The following is a 15220-nucleotide window of genomic DNA, read 5'->3' on the forward strand; positions in this document are numbered from 1 at the left end:
ATAACTGGCCTCAGTTAAGAGTTGGGTTGCTTGGAAATGTTTGTGGCTTGTTGCTCCCCAAATTACAAGAAAACAGGTTTTTCAGAAAATATTCAAATTCTCTTATGAAAGGAACCATGGATGTGTGAATTATTCAAATAAAAAATAAATTCTGTGCATTTTGTATAATTCACTACTATGATCACTGTAGACATAATAAGATTCTGCCATGTATAAACCAGGTAATTAAATATTCACATAATTTTTGTTAAATAGATTCCCTAGGTATTAATTTTGCTTTTAAAACAGTACTTTAATAAGGCTTCAAATAAATTGTTGTCAAGATCGAATTTATATACATTTCTTTTCAGACGTGTTTTTACAAATCCAGTCGTGAAATTTCCTCACTCCTAAATATTCTACAGTCAACTGACAGCTGTATCATAAGAAACTGGAAGTGTTTGGGAACGACAGCAACTCAGCCACGAAGTGGTAGACCACTGACGGAGCTTATGGTGAAGCGCATAGTGCGAAGAGGTCGCCAGCTCTCTGCAGAGTCAATCACTACACACCTCCAAACTTCATGTGGCCTTCAGATTAGCTCAGGAACAGCACAAAGAGCTTCATTGAATGGGTTTCCATGGTCGAGCAGCTCCATCCAAGTCAGACATCACCAAGTGCAATTCAAAGCATCAGATGCAGGGGTATAAAGTACATCTCCACTGGACTCAAGAGCAGTGGAGACACGTTCTCTGGAGTGACGAATCACGCTTCTCCATCAGGAAATCTGATGGACGAGTCTGGGTTTGGCGGTGGCCAGGAGAACGGTACTTGTCTGACTGCGTTGTGCCAAGTATAAAGTTTAAAGTATAAAGTTTGGTGGAAGGGGGTTATGGTGTGGGGCTGTTTTTCTGGAGCTGGGCTTGGCCCCTTAGTTCCAGTGAAAGGAACTCTGAATGCTTCAGCATACAAAGATATTTTGGACAAGTCCACGCTCCCAACTTTGTGGGGACAATTTGGAGCTGGCCCCTTCCTCATCCAACATGACTGAGCACCAGTGCACAAAGCAAGGTCTAAAGACATGGATAGCAGAGTCTAGTGTAGATGAACTTGATTGTCCTGCACAGAGTCCTGACCTCAACCTGATACAACACCTTTGGCATGAATTAGAGCGGAGACTGAGAGCTAGGCCTTCTCATCCAACATCAGTATGTCACCTCACAAATGTGCTTCTGGAAGAATGGTTAAAAATTCCCATAAACACACTCCTAAACCTTGCTTCCCAGAGGAGTTGAAGCTGTTCTAGCTGCAAAGGTTGGACTGACGTCATATTGAACCCCGATGGATTAGGAATGAGATGTCACTTACAGCTCATATGTGAGTCAAGGTAGGTGAGCGAATACTTTTGGCAATATAGTGTATCTCTGGAGGAGCTGCAGAGATCCACAGTTGATTGGAGATAAGTTGTTGACAGGACAACTATTATTCATGTACCACACAAATCAGGCCTTTATTGAAAAGTAGTATCTAGATTGCCATTGTTAAAAGAAAGCCATGAGAATTCCCAATTCCCACATAACTTGGGGCAAACATTTATAGCAAATGGAGACATCTAAAATCTAAAAATTTGGTCAAATCAGTAAAAAGACTGACCCATTCTCTACCATTGAAATACCAGCAACAAAGCAGGTTTCACACCATATTGTTTATTAACATGAATTATCTTTTTCACAACAAATACTTCAGAACAGAAAGTGTGGAGTGGTGTAATGGTGGCTCTCCTACTATTTGCAAGTTAAAATCTGAAACAACTTTCCCAACTTCAGCAGTGCCTTTGTTGTGCTTGTGTGTTTGGGGAGGATTTTCATCTCACGCTGCGGTTCTGCAAATATAAGTTCCTGGACTGCAGGGGGAACCAGTGGGGTGGGAAGAGATGGAGCTCGGAAAGATGACCCCAGCAGTTGGCTCAATTTAGCTGCTGAAATATGACTAACAAATCAACAGACTGTCTGGGATAGCCAGCTGTGCTCAGATTAAATTTTTTCCCCCTCATTCTTGCCCCCGTATTTATGCACATACTGTACAAATCCATGATTAGAATTGCTAACATACATAATTGAAGACCTCGTGCTCGTCCATAATTGGATATGGAAATGTGTGTGACAAAGCACTGAGGAAAATGAACTATTTGGCACACAGTGCATAGCAGGTTTCCGTGTTTTGCCGTTAAAATAAGTCGCGTTTTACTTAAAGCATTTGAGGTTTGACGGAAAACCACCTGTTATTTTCCAAACAATCACCGCAATGGTTGTTGCAGAGGCATCTTCTGGTAATCACCTGATTGGTTTCTCCATATGTTCATACCGAAGATGCTTTTGACATTCAGGTCATGTTTGGTTTTTACAAATGATTCTTGGAAGTGAACAGATTGCATGTGTTCCTTTGGGTAAGCTATCAAAGGGGTGATACGCAGACCTAGGGATTGGATTAAAAAGTTTGTGAGCAACCAGAGCAGGAAATAAAATTTACAAGTGAGCAGATTTGATCAAAGGCCTGTGTGTACTTAATGTGTGTCTGTGTGAGCGGAGGGATGCCTTTGAACAAACTTTACCAGCCTTTTTGAAGACAGATTGCAGGTTGATATTTCTCACACATCCTCCGTGTCTGTGCAGGTGCAGACCACCACCATGTGCATCTCTGTCAGCCTGAGCGGCTCCGTGGTTCTTGGCTGCCTCTTTGCCCCCAAAATCCACATCATCCTGTTCCAGCCCCAGAAAAACGTGGCCACACTCAGAGTCACAACCAACCGCTTCAGTGCCACCGTCTCGACGACCGCCTCAGCACCCAGCTCCAGCTACTCAAAAGGTACAAACGTGCACCCAACTGAACAAGGTAACACGTGAGACAGTCAATTCCCAAAAATTTTTGTGAAAAGTGTTAAATGTTTTAAAGGGAGCAAAATAATTTACATTTCCTTTTATTATAGCACAGAAGCACACACCTAATGTAGAGACAAACACCTGTTGTATGGATTCAGTTCATTTATACAGCTCCTATTCTCAATTCAAAAGGTATAAAGTGTATTGTATATAAAAACCGAATGGATCAATGCAGTTTGGTCACGTGTTTGTAATAATCCACTTCAGTTCAATTTGGGAACATTTACTATATGCCGATTTAAAATTTAAATAAATGAGTATGGTTGTTTTTTGTTGTTTTTACAGAGGAAACAAATCTGAAAAAGTAAAGACGAGGGAGGAACTCACTGCTCTGTCAGCAACAAGGAAAATTTTATATTTCACAAAAATTCATGTCATTATTAAACTCCAAAGAAAATGCTTGTTAGACTAAAGAAAACATATAGTTTTAGTTTCCACAAACTGAATGCAATTGGAAATAATTTATAGTAAAAAAATAGTATAACTCTTGACAAACTTTGCAAGAAAAAAGTAAACATCCATTGTTTGAATTCAAAGTCAATTCTTTATATAGTACAGAGTCACAAATGTCGTCTCAAGGCACTTAACATATTGAAATTATATACAGAATTTTAAATTAAATCAAACCAGATATAGAGACAGATTCATATTTAGTATACATTCCAATTTGACTTTGGTTAAAATAACATTCATCCATCATCTACACCCACTTATCCTTGTAGGCTTGCAGGAGGCTGGTGCCTATCTCCAGCACACACACACACACACACACACACACACACACACACACACACACACACACACACACACACACACACACACACACACACACACTGGAGTACCCTGAGAAAATCCACATGTGCATGGGGAGAACATACAAAATCCATGCAGAAAGACTACAAGCTGAGATCTGAACCCAGGACCTGCTTGCTGCCAGGCAACAGTGCTACAAACTGTCCCAACGGGGAAAGATTGCTATATATACATATAAAGAAGCCCAGCATCAAGTTATTAACCTTGCAGCAATCCCCTGTCCTGGATGAGCATATAGCGACAGTGGACAGTCTATTGCATGTCCAACTTTTCATCAACTCCTCTTCTTAGCATGCATGTGGTGACAGTGGAAAGAAACTATTGTTTTATAACAAGAATATAACTCTGACTCAAACTCTGAGTCTGAAGTTAAAACTATGGGGTAAAAAACAAGAGTAGATACCCAGTCATAGCTCCAGCAGAGAGACAGGGTTAAACAGAGAAAGACTGAATCGAGTTTATCATTTATAGACTGAAAGCATGTAGTTATAGGCAGTGATAGTACAATAATGGCTCCTTTTAGGAGGCTATAACAGCTGAACAGTTGCTGGGCCAAATGTGACTTCTACGGAGAGAAAAGAACAGAGAAATAACATTAAGTCAATGCCAGCTATAATTGCTGATAATGCAGAATTGCTTTTGGTTTTTTCACCTGTCCTGTGACAGCATTTCAGGCATACCGTGTAGAGAAGCTGGCTGCCTACATACGCCATGGCGGTTTTGCTCTGCAAAAAGGATATCTCAAGGCAATTTCCTAATTCTGTGATTGACTTTATTAAATCCAGACTCAATCCAGCATCAAAATAGGCAGGCCGCATTGCTGCAATAATAACCTTCAACTATTTGGACTGTGTGTCGGTGCGTGGTGTATGTGTGGGTGAGTGTATGTGTAGAAATAAATGTGATGAGTGGGTGCATATGAGCTGGTTTGTCACTTGGAGGTGAACAGTTGTGAGGGTGGAGAGAACAGTAGAAGGCCTGCAAACCAAGAGCAGCAAAGGACAGGCGGGCACGGCTCCGGATTGGACGCAGCAGTCCTAGGCAGACAAAACACATGGCATCACCCAGGGCAGCAATAGGTTGAGATGCAGCTCCCAGGTCAAAAAGCTCCAGGGTGTGATGTGCAGTATAAGGGAGTTACACCACTGTCTCCAGCTGTGTAAGCTAACCCTGGTAACCAGTCCCCCCGTTCCCCCTGAGGACCATAGTCCGCACCAACCCCTGGCACCCCTGGCACCCTTGGCATCTGGGCGTGGCAGCTGGAACCCAGAAGGAAGAAGGTAGGTAGGGCACATTACCAACCCTCTGGTGAGTTAGCCTGGTGAGGGATGCCCAACAGAGCCCGACGCATCCTCAGGAGCCATAGGCCCAAAGACAGGAGCCCAGCACTCCAGTGTGGCCAGAGCACCCACACACATAACACCCCGCCAAGGGGCGCAGCTCCCTGGATATTTCTACTTTTGGCAATGTTCTGCGGGTGAAACGTTATGCAATTACGACATGATGATGTCTTTTTTAATCTGAAGCTGACTGATGCAATCTCAACCTGAAATTGTCCGACTTTAAATAAACATTTGAAACAAAACTGGAAAAAGATGAGCACCACTTTCTCTTGGCCAAATACAAAACCGGTGACATGATTTGTCATCTGACATCTTGGTGCACAAGAGCAAATCAATGAAGACGCAATTAAAGCTAAACCATGTCTGTAAAAGGCAACATACATTGTCACAGAGTATCTTTGTTACAGAACAAAAAGCCTGCTTGTTTCATCATGACACACAAAATAACAACATATCTAGCAGTGGCATGCCGAATAAATCACATACAAATCATTCCTTTTATTTTCACATTTATCTAATCCCAACATTTTGACTAAAACAAATTACTTGGAGACAAATCAGTTTTAGTATTAACTATAGATAATTACAACAACCCCAGCATTGAAAGTTAGGACACTTTATTCGGGAACACTAGTGGTACTGTCTTACCAGGGTTTTGTTTAAAAAGACACATTCTGCAAATCACAGTAAAAAGTATAATGTAGAATATCTGCAAGGAAGTCACAGCCAATGAAAGAAAGGCTTATCTCAGCACAGAACAAAAAGCGTTCAAAGCGGGAAAAACTTCCCCTATATCAGCACTTAAAACTCATTATGTGGCTCCTCATTTGTGAAATGTTTGGACAAACAATAAAGGCTTTCCAGGCAGTAAGCACAGATTTGAAAAAGGCGTCCATCCCAGCCAGTCAGCGAGCCGAGAAATTACCCAGCAGATTACAAAAGAGAGATATAGTGTTTTAATTAGCTCGCTTTACGAGGTTCTGGGTGGCAGATTTGCTCCGTTCATCCAGCTGGGGTAGCGTTTTGTGTTTATAGTCTGTAACGTTAAAAGCAACTTTATTGTCAATACAGTTAATTTTAATTTAATTTTCAAAATTAATAATAGCGGTATGGTGCAGTACAGTGGAAATGATTTAGATGTCATGGTAAAAAAGTAAAAAAAACAAAGAGACATTTGAATGTTACTCAAGAAAATTACATTTATTTACTTTGATTTGTCTAGGTGTTGCTATTTTTGCTTGGGAAAGAGGAAATTGCCTTATTGTTCTACTTTTCAAAAACCCATCTGAGCTTCTCTTTAAAGAGCTCAGAGGTTTAGCTCATCGGTGACAGGTGGCATCATACAGACCAAGGAACACGGTGCAAAGACTGCACAAAGATGATGGACTTGTTTAGTCCATCATCTGAAAAAGAGAGCGGCGCATCCGTGAATCTGCTGAGATACGGCTGCTTAGCTGAACCGACAGCCTTAGCAAGGAGAGCATTGAACAAAGAAGCAGTGGAAAACCACGGCAACTCTGGAGGAGCTGCAGAGATGCACAACCAGGTTGGTAGAAGCTGTTGGCAGGACAGCTTTTAGCCCTGGACTCCACAAAATCTGGCTTTTGTGGAATAATGGAAAGAAGAAGGCAATTGATGAAAGAAGGCCATATGAAGCTATAAGTTAAGATAAGTAAGATACGGTGCTGTTAGGAAAGTAAAAACATTGACTCTATTCATCCAGCCAGAAGTATAATGAAATGGTTTAAAGTATAATCAAACATTAGAATGGTCCAGTCAAAGTTCAAAGCTAAATGTAATACAGAACCTGTGGCAAAACTTGAAAATTGTTGTTTAAAGATGCCCTCTATCCAGTCTGACCTTGAGCTCTTTTTGAAAAGAAGAACAGAAAAAAACATTAAGTTGTGCAAAGATGTGTAAAACTGGTAAAGACATGCTCCAAAAGACCTAATAAGGAATTAAAGTATTGACTCAGGGTGGCTGAATAAAATTGTATACCGCCTTTTAGAGGTTTTCATTTCGAGGAAAGCTTTGAAAGCTGTCTATCATTTGCTGTCCACTTTATAATTAGACAATTTCTGTTGGTCAGTCATGTAAAATCTCAATAAAATACATTGTAGTTTGTGACAAAATGGGAAAATGAACACTTTCCTCGGACAAAGTATTTTTAGAAAGACTATTAAAACTGAAAACATTCATAGGTTTTGCTTTAATAAATAAAAGTAGCTTTGCCCTCATGGATAAAACCCAGTCCAGTTCAAGGGTTCACTTTGGAAAGTACTTGTTGTATAGACCAGCTTTGTTTTTCATTTTCGTGTGAATCTATTATTTTACAGGACTGCCTGGCCGAGTCGGATTTTAACTACAATATACGAAGGTGGATATATTAACCCATAAACTGTGTTTCATAATTTACAACCTAATCATAATGTTCTCTGTTTAAAACAAACAACAAAAACATCCTAAAACCTAACAGCTGTCCAATAGTACCTCATGCCCATTTCCAACCTTTCTACTCACAGCTTTAATCTGTGGTTCAAACACTCGCTTCTTATCAGTAGAGAGAGAGAAGAAAACCAAACATGTGGCCTGGCTAACATCACATCTTCTATTCTCTCAGGATCAGCCTCGAACTACGTGCCAGCAGTTTGCAACGGCCGTGAGGTGGTGGACTCGACGACGTCGTCTTTGTGAAAACGTTCCTCTGAAAGCACAGGAGTCCATCCCCATCGTCAGCCGTCCTTCCATCAAACGCGGGCCTGCGTCTCACCGGGGGCCCTTCCCCTTCCCTTGACATCTCCCGTGTTGCAGAGAGATAACCGGCAGGCAAGCAACCAGAGCAACTCTAACTGTGAAAGCTAAAAAAAATGTTTCCCGCTTCCGAGCAGTATGTAACAACTGTAAAGCCTTTTTTTGTATAGATTTTAAATGCTGTGATCTCCATTGGTTTACAGATAGATGTGATTTACTGCACTGTGCCTTGTCTTTAAAGAGTCTTATTGTGAAACTGGGTGGTTGTGAAGAAATAGTGTAATACAAAATGCTGTTCTTATCTAGTCCTAACAGTGCTGTGAATATATCTAGATGTTTTAGACATTGTCAAAATAAAAAAAAATTAAAAAGATGCTTTGAAGTGAATTTAGCCCATCTGTTGAAACAAAACGTGTGACTAACCGTAGTGAATGACGGAACCTAGACGCTGTAAAGGACATGTGTTACTGTAGACTAGATTAAAAGTGTGTACTTTCTTGTAATTAATGTAAATAAGATGTTTTTTAAATTAAAAACTCAATTTTACTCAAACCCAAACTTGCGATCCAGCAGTCTTTCTTCCCTCCTGCTATCCATCATGGCTTATTTTGATGAAGAGGCTTATTTCACATGGGTGCAGTAAATGCTGCCATATAGTTAATCATGTAAGTTGGGCTTCTATGGCCACATTATACTACATATTCTATAAATATACATTTAAGTTGGATTTATAAATAGCCATCCTGTTATTATTCAAGTTGTGACAACTTATAATTAACAGGCAAATATAATGCACTTAGTAAATTGAACAGCATTACAAAAAAGTTAATGGATTTCTTATATAATTAACATAAGTAAAAAGTAACTTTTTCTCCCCACATGTGGTTTTCTACACTTCCATGCAAGTCTGTTGCTTTTACACCCAAATTAACAATTTTCTTTTACAGAGTGCAAAGCCTCATTGTATTTCTTGATGGCAGGTTTTAAGACAGCTTTAAAAACCTCTACATTTAGACTTTACTCCGTTTAATCTATTCATCTGCCATGGCAGAGAAGCTGGTAGTAGACTTCAGCTCTTTGCTATTGATTGAAGAAATTTTAAACAGCACAAGTCTTTCCCACATTCACAGAGAAGGTTGAATGTCTGACAGTGAATTTATTTCTACAGACTGTTTGCTGCACTGCATTAGGCCTTGTAATTTACTGTTGTTCAAAATGATTTCAGAAAAGCAAAAAGTCTTATAACAGCTTTTATTTCCATACACACACACGCGCATTGGGATCGTTATACATTATGGTCCAAATTAAAACATCGAACAAACTTGTTCCAACTCAGAAAGTGAGATTTTTGTTTTTATTATACTTGAAAAACTTCTGATTTTTTTTTTTACAGTCATAATTATATATCCTGTACAAAAAGGTATCGTTTTATAACTACTGTGTTTGGGAACTTCTTTGCGTGGACTCGACTCATTTCTGGCACCTGAAAAGTGACATTCCAGTCCACAATACATCTGCAATGCTTTTAGTCTTAGTAATGGAATGATTAATTTAATCCAACAAGTTTTTTCTATGATTATGATCTGGTGACTATGTCGGCCACTACATAGCGTTAACCTTGCTGGTCTGGAACCAAACTGCTTCTCAGTTTCTGGTGCGGTTGTTTTAGCATTAGGCAGCAATGCCTCTTTCAAGTTTGCCGATTTCTTCACACTGATTCCTGGTTTTAAATTAATCATAGTATGAGAAGCATTCTCATACCATGCTACTAAAGCCACCGTGCCTCACAATGTGGCTTGCCTTCAGTGTTTTCCATTGTCTAGACCCTGAAAGAACTGCATCTTCATTAGTCCATCAAATCTTGAACCATTTCTCTTCAGCATCTTCCGATAGTTCCAGTCCTTAAAGGTAACAGTTCATCTCCACGCTGGAACTGATCACCGATTGAGTTTTTGCCATTTTGTCTCTGAATAACCCGCAGAGGCAATTGCCGTGGAAGGAAATACAAAGAATGGCTCATGGTTTAACTCCTACAACGCAGCCTCTTCACACCTTTCCTCCATCCAGGTGCAGGCTCGTCCACAAGCCTGTGACTCTTTCACATTAGTGGAAGCTGTACATCTATAAAAACAGCAACCCATGGCAAACTTATAGGCAGTCACTATAAACACCATGAGTTTTTTTTAAACCTTTAAAAAACAAAAACAAATTAAATTTACAGTCAGGTTTCAAGATTTAATTTACAACAAAAGCTCATTATTCAGTTTGTTTTGCTTCTTCTGCATTAGATGGTTTTCTTTTTAGAGGAATGATATAGATCCCATTCTTGGCTTCTTTCAGTCTCCACCATCGTCCCAATCTGTACACAAAACACAAACGTTTGCACAAGTTACAAGATTTTACTTTTCACAAAACTAGTGAAGACACGGGACCTTCAGAGTGCATCTCTAGCTACAGTTTTCAGCTCGGTGAAATAAATAATTTTTTCTTATTATTTTCTGTTTTACAAAACAACTATTTCTAAATCTGAGTTTGGTGCGTTTTTCTTTTTTTTGCAAGTGGTTCAACGCTGCCATCTAGAGGATATGCTCTGGCTGGACATGTACCTGGATGAACATTTTAATTGTTTCAAGTTGCAGGCACATATTTTCTATGGAAACATGAAGATTGATTTGGTACCTGTGCTCCTGTCCAACTCCGGCCACCAAGAACTGCCCGGAGCTTGAAAACCTCAGACTGTTGATGAAGCCAGACTAAAACATGGAAAAAGGAAAGAGGAGAGAAAAACATTAGCAAAGCTAACTAAAAATCAAGAATGGGTAATAAATGACTGAAAATTTTTACATACAGTAATTGCAAAGGTGATCAAAAGGCCCGGTAATAAAACAACAGAGGTTCACACGGGTAATAAAATGTGCCGTGCTGTTTATGGAGTTGGGTGTGCAGGAGAGGGCTTCCCCTATTAAATAAGCTGCACACAGCAATCTCATGTCTGTGTTCTTCACAACTACTGCCTCAAATTCTGCCCATCTCTAGCACATTTTCTGACTTCAGTTTGTTTGGGGGCTCCAACTGGGTTTGAGATGAATTTTCTAGATGCTGTTGAAAAAGATCTAGACGGCTTAGTTAATGCGTACGAGTTAGTTCACAATAAATGCCATCTCGAGACACTCACAGTTCAATCCAAACACGTAGAGACTCGAAGTCAATTGCAAACATTCCAAGTCAAAGCTAGTTCTTAAACACGCAGTCAAGTTCATTTTATTATTCAAATTAGTAAAACAAAAATTCTCTAAAGGACATCCAGCCGATTGGAACAAATCACTGACGTGCAGCAATCCCTCCTCTTGCAGCAATCCCTTAACCTGGCAAGTCAGATTGTTAATGTATAGCACACTCCCTTCTGCATATTATCAATCTGGACTGCGTCTATCGAATCCATAAGAGGAAAGGAAGGACATTCAGCAGAACTCTGCGTTCTGATTGGATGAACAGACACCTAGTTCCCGCCTACTAAAAGGTTGGTTTTAGCCAATTCATGGTATCAAATGAAAATGTATGCAGCAGCAGTCATGCAAAACCACAACATGTTACGCCAGTCAAGACACTTCTTGCTGTTCTTCTTTCAAAGATGAAATTGTGGATTCTGACAAAACAGATGTGATAGCGCCAGCTACGCATGCGTCCTCTTGCGCTGCCGTGTTTATGTTGGTTCAGCTGTGGGCTTGGCAGCTATTGCTTTGATCACAGAGGAATGCCCCGCCTTAAACCACAATACTGCAACGTGACTAGCCCCAACTGTGGAAGATGGATTCGGGTGTGCTTGCGAACGCAAAAATACCACGAAAATTCAGTTTGCAGGCAAGTTTAGCAATCCCTCCTCTTGAAGCAATCCCATGGATGTAGTGAGAGTGGAGAAAAGAACTCCATTTAAAATGATTATATTATGATCAAATTGATGCAAAGGGTAAAAAATGACAATGGGGGGAAAATAAAGGAATACCAGTCATATCCGGGCCTTAAAATGCCATATTTATGTTTATAACATGACAATTTTAAAAGAAAACTTGAAAAGTGGAGCAGGTTAACTGATCTTACCACTGGCACGCTAAACAGAAGCTGAAGTCCGCGGTAGTGCTGGCCACATTTCCACACGTTCACCTTTGAGTTGTGAGAACCTGCACAGAAGAACGGTGGTTAGCGTATAAAGCCCGGCTATAAAATCAGGTTTGTAATTATTAACACCAACAGCATTACTTATCTCGTGTGAAAACTTTTGACATCCTATAAAAAAGTGTATTCATAAATTTTAACCATATGGATATCCACTTTATCATCGCTGGAAAAGAAAGGGATTTCATTGTAGCTAAACACAAGAAAACAAAACTTTTTAGCTGAGCAAAACGTTAGGACACACTACCCTCCAATGGGCTCGTCTGACCCCTCTATGGTAGGAATAACTTAAACAAACTACATATTTCTAAAGCCATCTACCAGTCTCGAGGAGGAAGTTTACCCGTCCCTGACTTCATTATTTTACAGACAGTCTCACATGGTCTAACTCGGGCAGCCTCCTGATAGTGCAGTGTGCCCATTCATATTAACAGTATTAGAGCCTGAGATATAGATATATATATATATATATATATATATATATATATATATATATATATATATATAATATATATCTATATATATATATATATATATATATATATATATATCTATATAGAGAGAGAGATATATAGATATAGATAGATAGATAGATAGAGAGTTTGTAGAGAACAGCTATGGTGCAGTAAAAGCTTATTGTTCAGTTATTAAAAAGCTTGTGAAGAGACTCTCACAGCCAGAGGCACCTGAGGCTACAGTATCCGAGTTATGAAGCGCCGCCACCGAGGCCACCCAATGAGGTTGCTCCAGCCCCGAATCGCCATGGCAGCCGTGAGCCTGCTTCACTGTGCCGAGAGGCTTCTTCTTGTTGACACTCCAAAGAGACACTGAGCTGAGGTTGTTGAGAAAATGAAAAGAGGGCATGAAAGAGAAATAAATTACTCTGATGGAACACTAACATAATGGGGGTTAGGTGGTGGGGGGGGGGTGTAAAGTGAGTGACCATGAATGTGAAAATGAAATCTCTTACCCATCATCTGCTCCTGTTATCATGTGCTCCTCGTTTATTAGCTGGACACAGTCGATCGAACCTCTAAAGGACAAACAGATGGAGACGGTAACAAAAGATGCCGTTTTACAGATATGGCCATAAAACTACAAGAAAATGTATAGAATGAAAAATTATAAACTATGATATATGTGCATGGTTACAGAAAGTCATATATTTGAATTGTAAAAATTCAGCAAGTGTCATAAATGAGTCAGAAGTTCTACCACAAAGTAAAAAAACCTAACGTTGAGCATATTTTATCCCAATGTGAAAAATGTAGGAATCATATATGCATTTCATCATCCTGTATCGATTTTGACTTGTTCTGTCAACATCATTTTGTTTGACACGTATTTCATCCTGGCTGCAGATTAAATCATGCGAGCACATTCCTAACTTCCTGATGTTTTATGTTCTGTACAACAGAAGGACCGAGCTGTCTCTTTCTCTACAATATTTTTTTATTGTATTTTTTTAATAAAGTAAGCTGCGTCTTTTCAGTCTGCTTATTGCTTTTGTTGCACAAATATTCAATAAGCTTCTTATTCAATAAACTTCTTCTGTGAAAGCAGAGATTTAAAAAAAAAAAAAAAAAGGTTTCCAAAGTTAGTTTATCTCAGTTTACAATAAAACACATAAATAACACCAGCGCCATCAAATCTGACTCAGTGCCTTCTGGTACTTACAGCATGTGGGGAATATGCATCTCCACAAAAACTTAAAATACGATTCAGGTCCTCTTTAGCTGTCAGGCAGTTTTCCAGTTTCAGTCTGCCCATAACAGTGCATCAATGTGACAACAGTGTTTATTCACCAAATATTTCTTGTCTCAGAATGTTTAAAATTTTACTTGATGTCTGACTAGAGCTTTTGCACAATAATAAATCACAAGATTATTACGCTGGGTTTCCTGTCACAGCATGCGCATCTGTATTTAGATGGCATGCTGCAGAAAACAAACGTGAGTAAGCTGAAGAGAGGGCAGCTGCGCTTTAACCTATTGAGCTTTAAACCTCTGTTTGTTATGGAATAAGCTGGACTTTGAAATCAGGAGCCATTAAGTCTCAGAGTGAAGGTAAATATCTATATTCTCTAGTGAATTCACACCAACGAAAACAAATGAAATGTTTAAATGTAACCAATTGAAACGTGAACTCCATTGTCATTTTAAATTTGTTTGCTCTCACACACGCAGCATGAAGTCTCCTGTCGCCTAATATAAAAAAAAATATTAGAAATGTTGTTGCTAAATCTTCATTAATGTTAGCGGTTGCAGGAGAAATATGAATAAAAAAAAAAAGTAATCAGCCACAAACTTCTGATCAGTGCATCGCTAATCCTTAATTTTGATGTGATCGCCGCCTACTGGTTGAAAACAGTTATTTCAACATTTGATAGAACATTTGCATGCCTCTCTGAACAGAGAATTAAGGAGAAAACTCAGATGTGAATTGGTAAAGCAATTGCCCAAATTTAGATTTTTCCTGCTTTACAAATAAAAACTGGCCTGTCACTTGATTTTTGTGTGAAATTAAAGCTGCATTAGAGTTCTTCCTCCTCTGTTCACTGAACTATGTTATATTTGAAGTGAAATAGAGTCAAGACAGAGGACCAGCAAAAGCTTCATATCAATTACACTGTCAAAAAAGAAAAAGAAAAGAGAGATAGATTTAAGGCCAGCTGGCAACCTGCGCCTGAGTATATCAGCATACGTTAAAGCATTTCAACTAGTTTGTCACTAACAAGTTTAGGGCAGAGATTCAGAAACCCACTCGTGTCCGTGGAAGACCAGCTGAGACTCCTCGGCTATTTCCACACTCTCACGGTTCCGTCCCCCCACCCGCAGTGACGCAGCGTTCACGGCTCAGACTGTCCAGTCCTGTGATTGCGTCCTGATGGCCGAAGCTACAAAAATTCAAATAACACAATCAAATCCAAACCCAAGAGGCAAAAAATGTTGAAAAAGGAGAACTTGTCCTCTCCTGAGTGACTTACAGAGTTTCCACGTATGCGTTCTCGTCTACGTTCCACACCTTAACCGAGCGGTCGTGAGAGGCGCTGTAAAGATCATGAATCCCTTCCTGAATGAAAGACCCTGAGAACCAAACAGAGAGACTTCCGTCGCTGTACAACAATTAAAGCTGTCTGCTAAACTTTAAAAGGGTATAATAACAGTAATCAAACTCTGGGTAAAAGAGGAGAACGTACCGATAACCGGCCCTTTGTGTCCT

General features: G+C 39.6%; 2 protein-coding genes across 3 annotated transcripts in view; one reads left to right on the plus strand and one right to left on the minus strand.

Moving 5' to 3' along the window:
* Positions 1-8383, plus strand: part of grm2b (glutamate receptor, metabotropic 2b) — a 49683-nt gene extending 41300 nt beyond the window's left edge. Inside the window, exons 5-7 of one of the 2 annotated variants that reach the window (XM_036151680.1) lie at positions 2652-2844; positions 7411-7451; positions 7695-8383. In XM_036151680.1, coding sequence (XP_036007573.1) covers positions 2652-2844; positions 7411-7436 — 219 coding nt within the window. In that variant the 3' untranslated portion in view covers positions 7437-7451; positions 7695-8383. The remainder of the gene's footprint in view (positions 1-2651; positions 2845-7410; positions 7452-7694) is intronic. The other variant, XM_036151679.1, reaches the window with a different exon arrangement.
* A 1656-nt stretch (positions 8384-10039) lies between these two features.
* LOC118567256 (U3 small nucleolar RNA-interacting protein 2-like) overlaps positions 10040-15220 on the minus strand; it is a 6325-nt gene continuing 1144 nt past the window's right edge. The window contains 9 exon segments of the mRNA XM_036151946.1: positions 10040-10184; positions 10505-10578; positions 11924-12003; positions 12685-12830; positions 12969-13031; positions 14762-14798; positions 14801-14824; positions 14827-14894; positions 14985-15084. Coding sequence (XP_036007839.1) covers positions 10082-10184; positions 10505-10578; positions 11924-12003; positions 12685-12830; positions 12969-13031; positions 14762-14798; positions 14801-14824; positions 14827-14894; positions 14985-15084 — 695 coding nt within the window. The 3' untranslated portion in view covers positions 10040-10081.

The sequence above is a fragment of the Fundulus heteroclitus genome, chromosome 20 (assembly GCF_011125445.2).
Source record: "Fundulus heteroclitus isolate FHET01 chromosome 20, MU-UCD_Fhet_4.1, whole genome shotgun sequence".
Lineage (NCBI taxonomy): Eukaryota > Metazoa > Chordata > Actinopteri > Cyprinodontiformes > Fundulidae > Fundulus > Fundulus heteroclitus.